General features: G+C 46.6%; 1 protein-coding gene across 2 annotated transcripts; it reads right to left on the reverse strand.

Moving 5' to 3' along the window:
- Nucleotides 1-798: 798 nt before the first annotated feature.
- On the reverse strand, nt 799-2,829 carry LOC309855698 (EKC/KEOPS complex subunit LAGE3-like). 2 transcript variants are annotated; one of them, XM_082716250.1, is made up of 3 exons: nt 1,699-2,829; nt 1,317-1,445; nt 799-1,128 (listed from the first exon to the last, which is right to left on the reverse strand). In XM_082716250.1, exons 1-3 carry the CDS (start codon nt 2,052-2,054, stop codon nt 993-995), a joined length of 621 nt encoding a protein of 206 aa, XP_082572376.1. In that variant the 5' UTR covers nt 2,055-2,829; the 3' UTR covers nt 799-992. The 2 variants fall into 2 exon arrangements, with proteins under 2 accessions (XP_082572376.1, XP_082572375.1); XM_082716249.1 differs by having other exon boundaries at nt 799-1,131.
- Between the last annotated feature and the right edge of the window lie 9,707 nt (nt 2,830-12,536).

Consider the following 12,536-nt stretch of genomic DNA (forward strand, 5'->3'; position numbering starts at 1 on the left):
TTCTGGCAGCGAGCCAGCCCAGCGGCGATGTGGGGACACCAGAATGCCGGTGGGAGGGCACATTTTCTGGAGGGCAGTTGTATAGTGTAGGTTCAGAAGCTGAAGAACATGGAAAGGAAAAACTCAGTAATTCTACCTCTCGGAATGAATCTTGAGGAAACCACCACTCGTGTCAAGACTTACGCCCTGGGGCGCCTGGGGCGCCCAGTCGGTGAAGCGTCAGCCTTCGGCTGGGGTCACGATCCCGGGGTCCTGGGATGGAGTCCATAGTGGGGCTCCCTGCTCAGTGGGCAACATGGTTCGCGTTCTCTACTCTCCCTGCTTGTGTTCCCTCTCTCTGTCAAATAAACAAATAAAATTTTTAAAAAAGACTTATGTCCAAGAATTCCCCTGAATCACTACCGGTAATAGGGGGAAAACTGGGAACGGTGTAGCTGTGCAACATGACATTATGAGGCATTTTACGTGTCTAAGCAGTAACACCTTTTGAAGAGTTTTTAGAGAGTGAAAAAGCGAGTATGGTAAATGGAAAAAAATAAAAAATACAGGAAAAAAGCTAATGGCCATCTTGAAAATGCAAACATTCCATGTTGTTATATGTGGAAATACAACTAAGAAGATACTCGGAACATCAATGGTATTTAGTGCCAAGTATGGGACACGGTTTTCTTTTCCCCAAGTGGTCTTGAAGAACCCTGTGCTGTTGGAACCTGTGTCCCAGAACCTCCTTCCCACAGGAGAATGAAGGCGAGACGATCTGGGGGCACCGTAGCTGAAAGGAAACTCAGACACAGGCATAGTGGCTCAGTTTTATTTTCTGCAGCAGTCACAAACATTTAAGCGCCCGTTCCTTTCGCAACCGGGAAAGAAATCAAGTGGCCTGAGGACCCCTGCGGGAAAACAATTAGACCCCGCTAACAAAGTGGCCGCTACTCTAAGTCCCAACTCCCCTTGCCTTGACTTGGGGGGGGGGGGGCGCACAGGGCTGGGCCTCAGCTCCTCTTTCCCGGGCCTAGGCTTCGCGGAGGCGGGGTCCCAAAGCCCCGAATGTTCCGGATCACCAGGGAAAGCTGGTCGAGGAAGGAGTTGATGGAAATTCGGAAGAACACAGGGTCTTCGGCAGTCCATCTACTAAAAGAGAGGCGAAAGGCAAATGAGGTTGCAGGGGACAAGTGGGGCGGAGGGGCGGGGCATCAGGCCCCTCCTCGGCCTCCACGACGAGGGCACTCTAAGACACAGCGGCCTCCCGGGCACCTGCCGCCACCGCCCCCCCCCAACCCCCCCTCCCCCGCTCCGCATCCTCTTCTAGGACTGACACGGCCAGGGCGCTGCCGTTCACCGCCAGCTCCTTGTGAACCACCCCTCCGTGGCGCTGGGCATGTGGGGCCAGGGACCTGCGGGCCATGTCCGCCTCCAGGGGCGACCGGAAAGGCACAGTGAGCGTGCTGGGGGGACGCACAGTTAAGGCACCATCCATCCGCTCCGGAATCTCCCAGTGCTGGGCCTCCTTGCCCCTCAGAGACCGGCTTGCACCCCACGACGGGCCCCCGCAGCCCCCCCCCCCCAGGCCGCTCCCGGGACCCTTCGGGCCTCCTTCCCGCCTGACCACCCGCACCCCCTGCAAGCCCTGGGACCCCACCGCCCCGTCCCCTCCCCAGGCTGCCACCGCGTGCCCCGGCCACCCCGCGCAAAGGATACAACTCCAGCAGTCGGCTGGCGGCTGCCACAGGGGGGGCGGGCGCCGCATCCCCACCGGGCCCCAGGGCCTGCGGGCCCTGCCCGGCCTGAGGGGCGCCGGCCGCCTCGCCCTCGGCTCCCTGGCCGCCCACGCCGCTGGCGTCGTCGCCTTCCCGGCTGCCGGAGCTCTCCAGGCAACCAGGCGCTCCGGGGCTGGCCGCGTGGTCCTGGCCGCCCACGCCGCCCTCTGCCCCGGCCTCGCCGGCCTCGCCGCCCGCCGCCTCGGCCTCGCCGGCCTCGCCGCCCGCCGCCTCGGCCTCGCCGGCCTCGCCGGCCTCGCTGCCCTCGCCGGCCTCGTCGCGGTCTGGGGCCTGCATGGCCGCAGCCTCAGAGCCCACAGCGAAGCCGCCCACACTCTCCGCCGACCGCCCGGCGTCTGAGGCGCCTGCCCGAAGCCCCGCCCCTCCGCGCGCCAGGCTGCCGGCGGGGCCCAGGGCGCCTGCGCACACAGCCCCGCGCGGCCCTGCTTCCCGCCAAGGTGGCCTCGCCGCGCCGGTGGCAGAGATTTCGGAGATTGCGGGCTCCAGCCGACCCTGAGGAGACCCGGCCTGGTTCAGAAAGCTCCGCCTCTTCGCTCCCGACGTCACTTGAGCTCCCTAGCGCACGCGCACCAGCCTCCTGCACGGCCTGCTCGGGAGGCCGCTGCCACGTGACTACCTCCCCGTGCAGCCTGCGCCTGCGCCAGCCTGGCCCAGGTGTGACCAACCCGCTGGCCGTGTGTCCCCGGTCACGGAGTCCTGGGAGGCGGCCCGACACCTCTGAGCCGCTGCTCGCCTGGGCCTCTCTCTGGGCTTCACACGTGGCCCGAGTCCGCGTGCGCCGGCGCCCAGGAGGGCCCCACCTGGACCCGAGGGCGGCAGGGCGGGCGGGGAACGCCACCCCTGGGGCAGCGCCCAGTCACTTCACCCTCTGCTGGTCCCGCGCTCACGGGCTCTCCCTCCCCCAGGAACAAAGTCTGGCGGCCCTCCGGGGGGCTGGAGGTGCCAGGGGCCCTCAACTGGGAGGTGACCCTGTGTCTGCTGGCCTGCTGGGTGCTGGTCCACTTCTGCGTCTGGAAGGGGGTCAAGTCCACGGGAAAGGTACGGCCGGAGGCCCCCGCAGGGCTGGAGGTGACGGCCGGGCTCGGGGCAGCAGAAGCATTCCTCCCACTAAGGGAGTCAAACATAGGGCTCGATCCCAGAACCCCAAGATCATGGCCCATGCTGAAGGGAGACACTAAACTGACTGAGCCACCCAGGCATCCCCCCATTTTAAAAAATTAAATTAAATTACATTGAATTTTTAAATTTAAATTCAATTAGCCAACATACAGTACAACAGTACTTTCGGTATAATGTGCAATGATTCATTAGTTGCGTATAACGCCCAGTGCTCATCCCATCACATGCTCTCCTTCATGCCCGTCACCCAGTTACCCCACCCCTCCTCACCTCCCTTTCTGCAACCCTTGGTTTGTTTCCCAGAGGCAAAAGTCTCTCACATTTTTGTCTCCCTGTCTGATTTTTTTCCCCATTCAGTTTTCCCTCCCTTCCCCTATTGTCCTGTGCACTATTCCTCACATTCCACATATGAGTGAAGCCATGTGATAGTTGTCCTTCTCTGATTGACTTGTTTCACTCAGTGTAATCCCCTCCAGTTCCATCCATGTCGAGGTAAATGGCAGGCAGTCATCCTTTCTGATGGCTGCATAATACTGCATTGTGTATATGAACCACTTCTCTATCCATTCACCTGTCGAAGGACATCTCAACTCCTTCCATAGTCTGGCTACTGTGGACATCGCTGCTATGAACACTGGGGTGCAGGTGCTCCTTCTTTGCACTACATTTGTATCTTTGGGGTAAATACCCAGTAGTGCCATTGCTGGGTCATAGGGTAGCCTCCCATTTTTTATAAAAAATATTTTATTTATTTATTTGAGAGAGAGAGAGAGAGAACACACTCGAGCAGGGGGAAGGGGCAAAGGAAGAAGCAGCAGCAGACTTCCCTCTGAGCAGGGAGTCCAACATGGGGCTCAAGCCCAGGACCCTGAGACTATGACCCAAGCCAGAGGCAGACATTTAACTGATTTAGCTACCCAGGTGCCTTTCTTTAGCCTGTTGATGTGATAGATTACATTAATTGATTTTCAAATGTTGAGCCATCTTTGCATGCATGGGATAAATTTCACTTCATAATGGTGTGTAATTCCTTTTATACATTATTGGATTTAATTTTATAATATTACTGATTTTTGCATCTGCGTTCATGAAAGATATTGGTCTGTAGTTTTCTTATGTTGTATTTGTTTGGTTTTGGTATTAAGGTAATTCTGGCCATAGAATGGGTTAGGAAGCATTCCCCATGCTTCTGTCTTCTGGAAGAGATCGTAGAGAATTGGCATAGTTTCTTCCTTATATATTTGGTAGAATTTTCTGGTGAAACCATCTTGGCCATGTATTTTCTGTTTTGGAAGGTTTTTAATTACCGACTCAATATCTTTTCTTTTTAAGATTCTATTTATTTATTTGACAGACAGAGATCACAAATAGGTAGAGAGTCAGGAGGAGAGAGGGGGAAGCAGGCTCCCTGCTGAGCAGAGAGCCCAAAACGGGGTTCAATCCCAGGACCCTGGGATCATGATGGGAACTTGAGGCAGAGGCTTTTTTTTTTTTTTAAAGATTTTATTTATTTATTTGACAGAGATCACAAGCAGGCAGAGAGGCAGGCAGAGAGAGAGAGAAGGAAGCAGGCTCCCGGCTGAGCAGAGAGCCCGACACGGGGCTCGATCCCAGGACCCTGCGATCATGACCTGAGCCGAAGGCAGCGGCTTAACCCACTGAACCACCCAGAGGCAGAGGCTTTTTAACCCACTGAGCCACCCAGGTGCCCCCTGATGCAATATCTTTAAGAGATATAGGCTTTTGCATATTTTCTGTCTTGTATGACTCTTGGCAGATTGTGTCTTTCAAGAAGTTAGTCCATTTCATCTAGTTTATCAAATAGAATTGTTCATAGTATTCCACTAATATCCTTTTAATGACCATGGGGTCTGTAGTCTGTAGTGATGTCCTCTATTTCATTTCTGATAATAGTAATTTGTGTCTTTTTTTAATTTTATTTTAGTTAGCCTTACTAAAGGCTTATCGGTTTTTTCTTCATTAGCCTGGCTTGAGACCTATAGATTTTACTGATCTTTTCAACCAGCTTTTGGTTTTGTTCATCTTTACTATTTCATGTTTTCAATTCCATTGAGTTCTCTAATTCTTAAATTTTTTTCTTTTGCCACATTGGATTTAATTTGCTCTTCTTTCCTTAGTTTCCTAAGGAGGAAACTTAGACTGATTTTAGCTCTTTCTTTTTTAATGTATGCATTCAATTAAATATATTTCCCTCTAGGCACTGACTTCGTTGCATTCCACAAATTTTGGTAAGTTGTATTTTTATTTTCATTTAGTGAAAACATATTTTTACATTTTTCCTGATATTTCTTTTTTGACCTATGTTTTTTAGATATCATTTAATCTCCAAGTATAATGGGATTTTTCTATGATCTTTCTGTTATTGACTTCCAGTTTAAATTTATTGTGGTCTGGGCGCCTGGGTTGCTTAGTTGGTTACGTGTCTGCCTTTGGCTTGGGTCATAATCTCGGGGTCCTGGGATAGAGTCCTGTGTCAGGCTCCCTGCTCAGCAGGCAGTATGCTTCTCTCTCTGGTCATGCTCATGGTGCTCTCTCTCTCTCTCTCTCTTTCTTGCAAAAAATAAAAAGTTTTATTGTGGTCTGAGAGCAGATATTGTATGGTTTCTATTATTTTAAATTTTAAGTTGTGTTTTATGGTTCAGAATGTGACTAATCTTGATGAATGTTCCATGTGAGCTTGAGAAGACCATGTATGCTGCTGTTGCTGTATAGTTTATACATGTCAATTACAGTTGGTTGATGTTGCTGTTGAATTTAACTATATCCTTAATGACTTTCTGCCCCCTGCATCTGTCCAGGAGATGGGTCCAGGATAGATGGGTGTTTAAGTCTCCAACTACCTTAGTCCATTTGAGCCACTATAACAAAAACACTACAGATAGGGCGGCTTATAAACAACAAACACTGGGGCACCTGGGTGGCTCAGTGGGTTAAAGCCTCTGCCTTCAGCTCAGGTCATGATCCCAGAGTCCTGTGATCAAGCCTCAAATCGGGTTCTCTGCTCCACAGGGAGCCTGCTTCCTCCTCTCTCTCTCTCTGCCTGCCTCTCTGCCTACTTGTGGTCTCTGTCTGTCAAATAAATAAATAAATAAAATCTTTAAAACAACAACAGATACTTACTTTCCTAGAGGCTGGGAAGCGTAAGATCCAGGAGCTGAAAACTCGAGGTCTGGTGAACTGCCTCCTGGTTCATTGGTGTGTCTTCACTTGGTGGAGCGGGGCAAGAAGGCTCTCTGGGGCCTCTTTTATAAGGACACTAATGCCATTCTGAAAGCCTCTTCCTGCATGATCTACCCACACATCCCCAAAGCCCACCTCCAAATATGATCCCATTGGGGATTAGATTTCACCACACAAATTTTAGGGGGACACAAATGCCTAGCTAGAGCACTGAGTGTAACAGTGAAGTCATTGAGTTCTCCTCACGATTCTATCGGTTTTCGCCTCATGTACTTCCCTGTTCTGTGGGTAGGTGCATACACATTAAGCACTGTTACGTTTTTTTGGTAATTGACCCATTTATCATTATGTAATGCCTCTCCTTATTCCTTGTAATTTCCCTGTCAAGTTTGCTCTGTCTGAAATTAATATAGCCACTCCAGCTATCTTTTGATTAGTGTTAGCATGGCATAAGTTTCCTCATCCCATTAGTTTTTGTCTATATGTCTTTATATTTAGAATTATTTTCTTATAGACAGCATAGAGTTGGATTTTGGGGTATTTTTTGTTTTTTTAAGATTTTATTTATTTATGGATTTTGTTTTTTGATCCATTTGGACTATCTGTATTTTTGCATTGGTGTAGTTAGATTATTGGTCTTTGCAGCGATTACTGATATCGTTGGAATAATATCTGCCATGTTGTTACTGTTCTCCATTTATTGCCCTTATTCTTTGTTCTCAATTTTGTCCTCCACTTTTTCTGTCTTTTGTGGTTTTAATTGATCTTTTATATGATTTCACTCTCCTTTCTCAGCATATTAATTATGCTCCTTTTTTACCTTCATTTTTAATGATTGCCCTAGAGCTTTCAATATACATTTACAACTATTCCAAGTCCACTTTCTTTTTTCTTAATTTTTTAAAAAATATTGTATTTATTTATTTGACAGAGAGATCAGAAGTAGGCAGAGAGGCAGGCAGAGAGAGAGGGGGGAAGCAAGCTTCCCGCTGAGCAGAGAGCCCGATGCGGGGCTCGATCCCAGGACCCTGGGGTCATGACCTGAGCTGAAGGCAGTGGCTTTGCCCACTGAGCCACCCAGGTGCCCCCCAAGTCCACTTTCAAATAACACAATATCATTTCACTGACGGTGATAATATTTTATTACAAAGTACTCTTAATTTCTGCCTCCCATCCCTTACATCATTGTTGTTACTCATTTTACACATACATCAACTATAATCATCAAATATATTATTGCTGTTATTATTTTGAACAAACTGTTATCTGTTAGATCAATTAAGAATAAGATAAAAAGTTCTTATTTTACCTTCATCTATCAATGTTCTTTATGTAGGTCTGGGTTTCCGACCATTTTCCTTCTCTCTGAAGAACTTCCTTTAACATTTCTTGGAGAGTAAGTTTAATGGTTTACTCAATTTTTGTCTGAGAAAGTCTTTATTTCATGGTCATTTTTTTTTAAGATTTTATTTATTTATTTGACAGAGAGAAATTACAAGTACACTGAGAGGCAGGCAGAGAGAGAGAGAGAGAGAGAGAGAGAGAAGGAAGCAGGCTCCCTGCCGAGCAGAGAGCCCGATGCGGGACTCGATCCCAGGACCCTGAGATCATGACCTGAGCCGAAGGCAGCGGCTTAACCCACTGAGCCACCCAGGCGCCCTCATGGTCATTTCTGAAGAATAATTTTATAGGATATAGAATTCAAGGTTGTTGGGGTTTTTTCCCCCCTCAACACTTTAAAAGTATTTCACTGCACTTTTTCTTGTGTGGTTTGAGAAGTTGGATGTAATTTTTATCTTTACTCCTCTATAGGTAACGTGCAGTTTTCCTCAGGCTTCTCCCACAATGTTTTCCTCTTTTTCCACAGTCCACATATGTCACGTCAAGGTATAGTGTTTTGGGGGATTTATCCTATTTGATGTTCTCTGAGATTCCTCTGTCGGTGGTTTGGTATCTTACATTAATTTTGGGAAATTCTCAATCATTGTTGCTTCAAATGTTCCTTCTGTTCCTTCTCTCTTTTGTCTCCTTCTGGGCATTCCCATTACAAATATGTCATACCTTTTGTAGTTGTCACACAGTCCATGGATATTCTGTTCTGTTTTTTAAAAAGATTTTATTTATTTGAGAGAGTGAGAGAGAGCATGGGAGGTGGGGAGGGGAGAGAGAGAAGACAACTCCCCATTGAGCAAGGAGCCTGAGGCGGGACTCAATCCCAGGACTCTGGTTTCATGACCTGAGCTGAAAGCAGATGCTTAACCCACTGAGCCACCCAGGTGTCCTCTGTTCTGTTTTTTTTTTTTTTTATCTTTTTTCTCTTTCCTTTCTCAGTTTTGAAAGTTTTTATTGCATATCTTCAAGCTCAGAGATTCTTTCCTCCGCAGTGTCCAGTGTACTAATGAGCCCATAAGATACATTCTTCATTTCCATTAGCGATTTTGATCTCTAGCACTTATTTTTTATTCTTTCTTAGATTTTCCATCTCTTGCTTACACTACCCATGTGTTCTTGCACATTGTGTACTTTTCCACTACAGTCTTTAGCATATTAATCATGGTTATTTTAATTTGTTGGTCTGATAATTCCAACATTTCTGTTATATCTGAATCTGATTCTGATACTTGCTCTGTGTCTTCAAATTGTTTTTTGCTCTTTTAATACACCTTCTAATTTTTTCTTGATAGTTGGACATGCTGTACCAGGTAAAAGGAACTGTTGTAAATAGGCCTTTAGTAATGCAGGGGTTGGGGGGCAGGAGAAGCATTCTATCCAGTTCGGTGAGCCTGTGCACTGGGGCTATGGACTTTATGCCTGCATCTCAGTTTTCCTTCCTTTAGGTGGCTCAGGATGGCTGATGGGAGCTGCAATTGTGTATTTCTCTTCTCTTAGGCTATTAGGCTCTGATAAAAGCCCAGCAGGTAAGGCTGTGGTCAGTTTCTCTGGTGAGCAGACCTTGTTAAGATCAAAATGGTATGTCATATGTCACAGTAGTTACACTTTCCATTCCCCTGCTAGAGGCATGAGAAGATCTTTCTCCAGTATTCACCATAAGGACCTGGTAGAGCTCCTTGAGGTAAATCTCACAAAAATGACCCTTGACTGGGTCCCCCTCAGAGCTGTCTGCACTGAGTCTCCAGGAACTGACCAGCTGCAATTCAAGTTTTTCTCCCTTGGCGCTGGTTCTCCTTGAGGTATCTGTTTGTGGGTTGGTTGTGATTCTCTTTCTATGTCTCTTCAGTTTGGGGGATAGCAGTTTGCCCTGTGACTTCAGTTCTCCCACAGATCTAAAAAGAGTTGTTAGTTTTGTTTTTCAGCTTTTGGCTGATTGTTCGGACAGAATGACAACTTCCAGTCTCCTATACGCTGAGCTGGAACTGGAAGTCCATTTTTTATTTTTGTTTTGTTTGTTTCTGCGTCTGGCTTCTATTAGCTGCTTATGCAACAATATCCACCCTGGATTTTTCTCAGTGTGAAAACCCTTATCATCTGCTAATTTATCCCAGTTTCTTTTTAGCTTCTTCCATGGAGAGAGAAAGATGTTCACCTTGACTAGAGTATAATGCTTATTATAAAGGAAGGAAATGCCTGAAAGACTCTTGAGGTGATCAGGATCCTTGGGCTCTTTTGTTTCCCATTTGGGGGAGAATATCTGTGTCTTCCTCAGCCACAACTTGTCATTTTCAAAGCATTTGGAAAAGGTGATTGAAACAACTGGGTGAAGCTTCTGGTGCTCCTCCTGGAATCAGTGGCCCTTAGCTCCTCTTTCCCTGATAATTTTTTTTCTTCAACAAGATTTCAGAAATCATCCTGTACCCAATCAGCTCTAAATCATCCTGGAACTTCTCTGTGTTAGTGTCAACATAGAATACAATGGTGTGTTCTCACGGCATTTAGTGTTGCTGTGCATTTCGATGGATCAACTAACTATTCTCTGGTCATTACTGTCCTTTTTCAGCAGGTTCCTGGTTACTTTTTCATTATGTTGTTCCAGATAAACTTGAGAATTATTACATTTAAAAAGCATATCCGAGGAGCACCTGGGTGGCTTAGTTAGTGAAGTGTCTGTCTTCAGCTAAGGTCATGACTGTAGGGTCTTGGGATTGAATCCCACTTCAGGCTTCTTGCTCAACAGGGAGTCCCTTCTCCCTCTCTTTCTGCCCCTCCCCATGCTTGTGCACCCTCTCTCTCTGTCTCTCTCTCTAAAATAAATAAAATACTTTTTTAAAAAATAAAAAGATATCCCAGATAAAGTTAGGTTCAACCAGTTTCATGACACTAAAAGTTTGCATGTCAAAATATCCCTCCAGGGCCTCCTGGATGGCTCGGTCCTTAAGCGTCTGCCTTCAGCTCAGGTCATGATCCCAGGGTCCTGGGATGGAGCCCCACATCGGGCTTCCTGCGGACCAGGAAGCCTGCTTCTCCTTCTCCCACTCCCCTTGCTTGTGCTAATTCTCTCTCTGCCTCTTTCTCTATCAAGTAAATAATTAAAATCTTCAAAATATCCCTCCAGAAGCAAAGTAAGAGAAATGACAAACAGGAAAAAGACTTCTGCAACTTAGGTCACATCCAAAGAGAGAGAGAGAGAGAGAGAGAGTGTGTGTGTGTGTGTGTGTGTGTGTGTGTGTGTATAAAACTTCTAGGGGCATCTGGGTGGCTCAGTTGGTTAAGCATCTGCCTTCAGCTTGGGTCATGATCTTGGGGTCCTATGATTGAGCCCCACATTGGGCTCCCTGCTCAGGGAGGAATCGGCTTCTCTCTCTTCCTCTGCCACTCCCCCTGCTTGTGCGTGCATGCTTGCTCGCGCTCTCTCTCTCTCTGACAAACAGATAAATTAAAATATCTTTAAAAGAGAACTTCTAAATATTTATAGGAGTAAGAGAAAAATGGAGAAAGGGATATGAGCAGATGGTTTACAGAAAAGGAAGTGCCAGTGGTCCCTAAACATATAAGAAGACGTTCATGCTGAGTTGTAAGAGAAATATACATATAACATACATTGAGATACCATTTCTCACATATTGGATTGCCAAAATTCAAACTCTTGACAATATACTCTGCTGGCAAGACTGTGGAGAGAGAGAGAGAGAGACACTTTCAAACACTGTGGAGTGCAAAGGTACTACACCTGTGGAGGAAAGCTTAGCGATATTGCTTTAATCTCATGTACATTTACGCTGCTGCACAATACTACCCAGCTGGTTAAATAGTCTTATTTATCTCTCACTGCATAGCAAATTACTTCAAAATTTAGTAGCTTAAAGTAAGAGACATTTATTGTTTCTGTGAGTCACCACTCCGGGAGTAGCCCAGAAGGGTAGTTTTGGCACGGGGTCTATCATGTGGTCATGGTGAAGTTGCTGGTCAGCACGGCAGTCCTCTGAAGGCTGGTGTGGTCGAGCAAATCTGCTTTCAAAGTAGCTCACAACAGCCACTCACATGGTGGTTGGCTGGATTCCCCTGTTAGAGTTAGCTAAGAGCAAGTAACCGAAGCTGGCAAGCATTTTATGATTTATGGCTCCAAATTTCCACATTGTCACTTCTTCTTCCATATGCTATTTGAGAGAAAGAAATTACAGCCTAGTACACACTCAGGGGGAGAAAAATTAAGCCCCATTTATTTTGCAGGGTGAAATACAGAAAATTTGCTGAGATTTTTAAAATTATTTTTATAATTTTTATTTTGTATTTATATATTTACTTATTTATATTTATTTTTCATTTGTTTTATTTTGTATTATTTATAATTATATTATTTCTTTTTATTATTTATTACTTACTATTTTAAAACCATCACTATATTTTTGTTGAACATGTTGTTACTTTTTTTAAAAAAAAGATTTATTTATTTGACAGAGAGAGATCACAAGTAGGCAGAGAGGCAGGCAGGGGGCCAGGGAGCAGGCTGCCTGCTCCGCAGAGAGCCCCATGTGGGGCTGGATCCCAGAACCCTGGGGTCAGGACCTGAGCTGAAGGCAGATGATTAACCCACTGAGCCACCCAGGTGCCCCAAACATGTTGTTTCTGTTGAGTGTATGGTTGGGGATAGCAATGCAGAGGGAGTGAAGTGGTCTGATGTAGGGTCTGTTTTGAGAGGAGATGGAGCAGGATTTGATGCTCTAGTTCAGTTTTATGTCCTTCCCTAGGATTACCAAGGACAGACACAGAAAACTAATACAGCATCCCAGGATCGATATCTCTTGTCGGATTAAAAAACTGCTTTTTGATTATGGGGGTGCCCGCAGGCTGGTTCGGTGGGTACAGCATGCGACCCTTGGTCTAGGGCACGTGAGTTTTTGGCCCAGGCTGGGTGTAGAGACGACGTACAAGAAAAAAAATGAAAGAAACATGAGGTAAGGTCTCCGCGGGCCTTTTGGGGGAAGAAGCCCCCGCCAAGGAAGTCAGCCCCCCAAAGCCACCGCCCAGAGATCATGGGTGTCT

This window comes from Mustela nivalis (assembly GCF_964662115.1).
Source record: "Mustela nivalis genome assembly, chromosome: X".
Lineage (NCBI taxonomy): Eukaryota > Metazoa > Chordata > Mammalia > Carnivora > Mustelidae > Mustela > Mustela nivalis.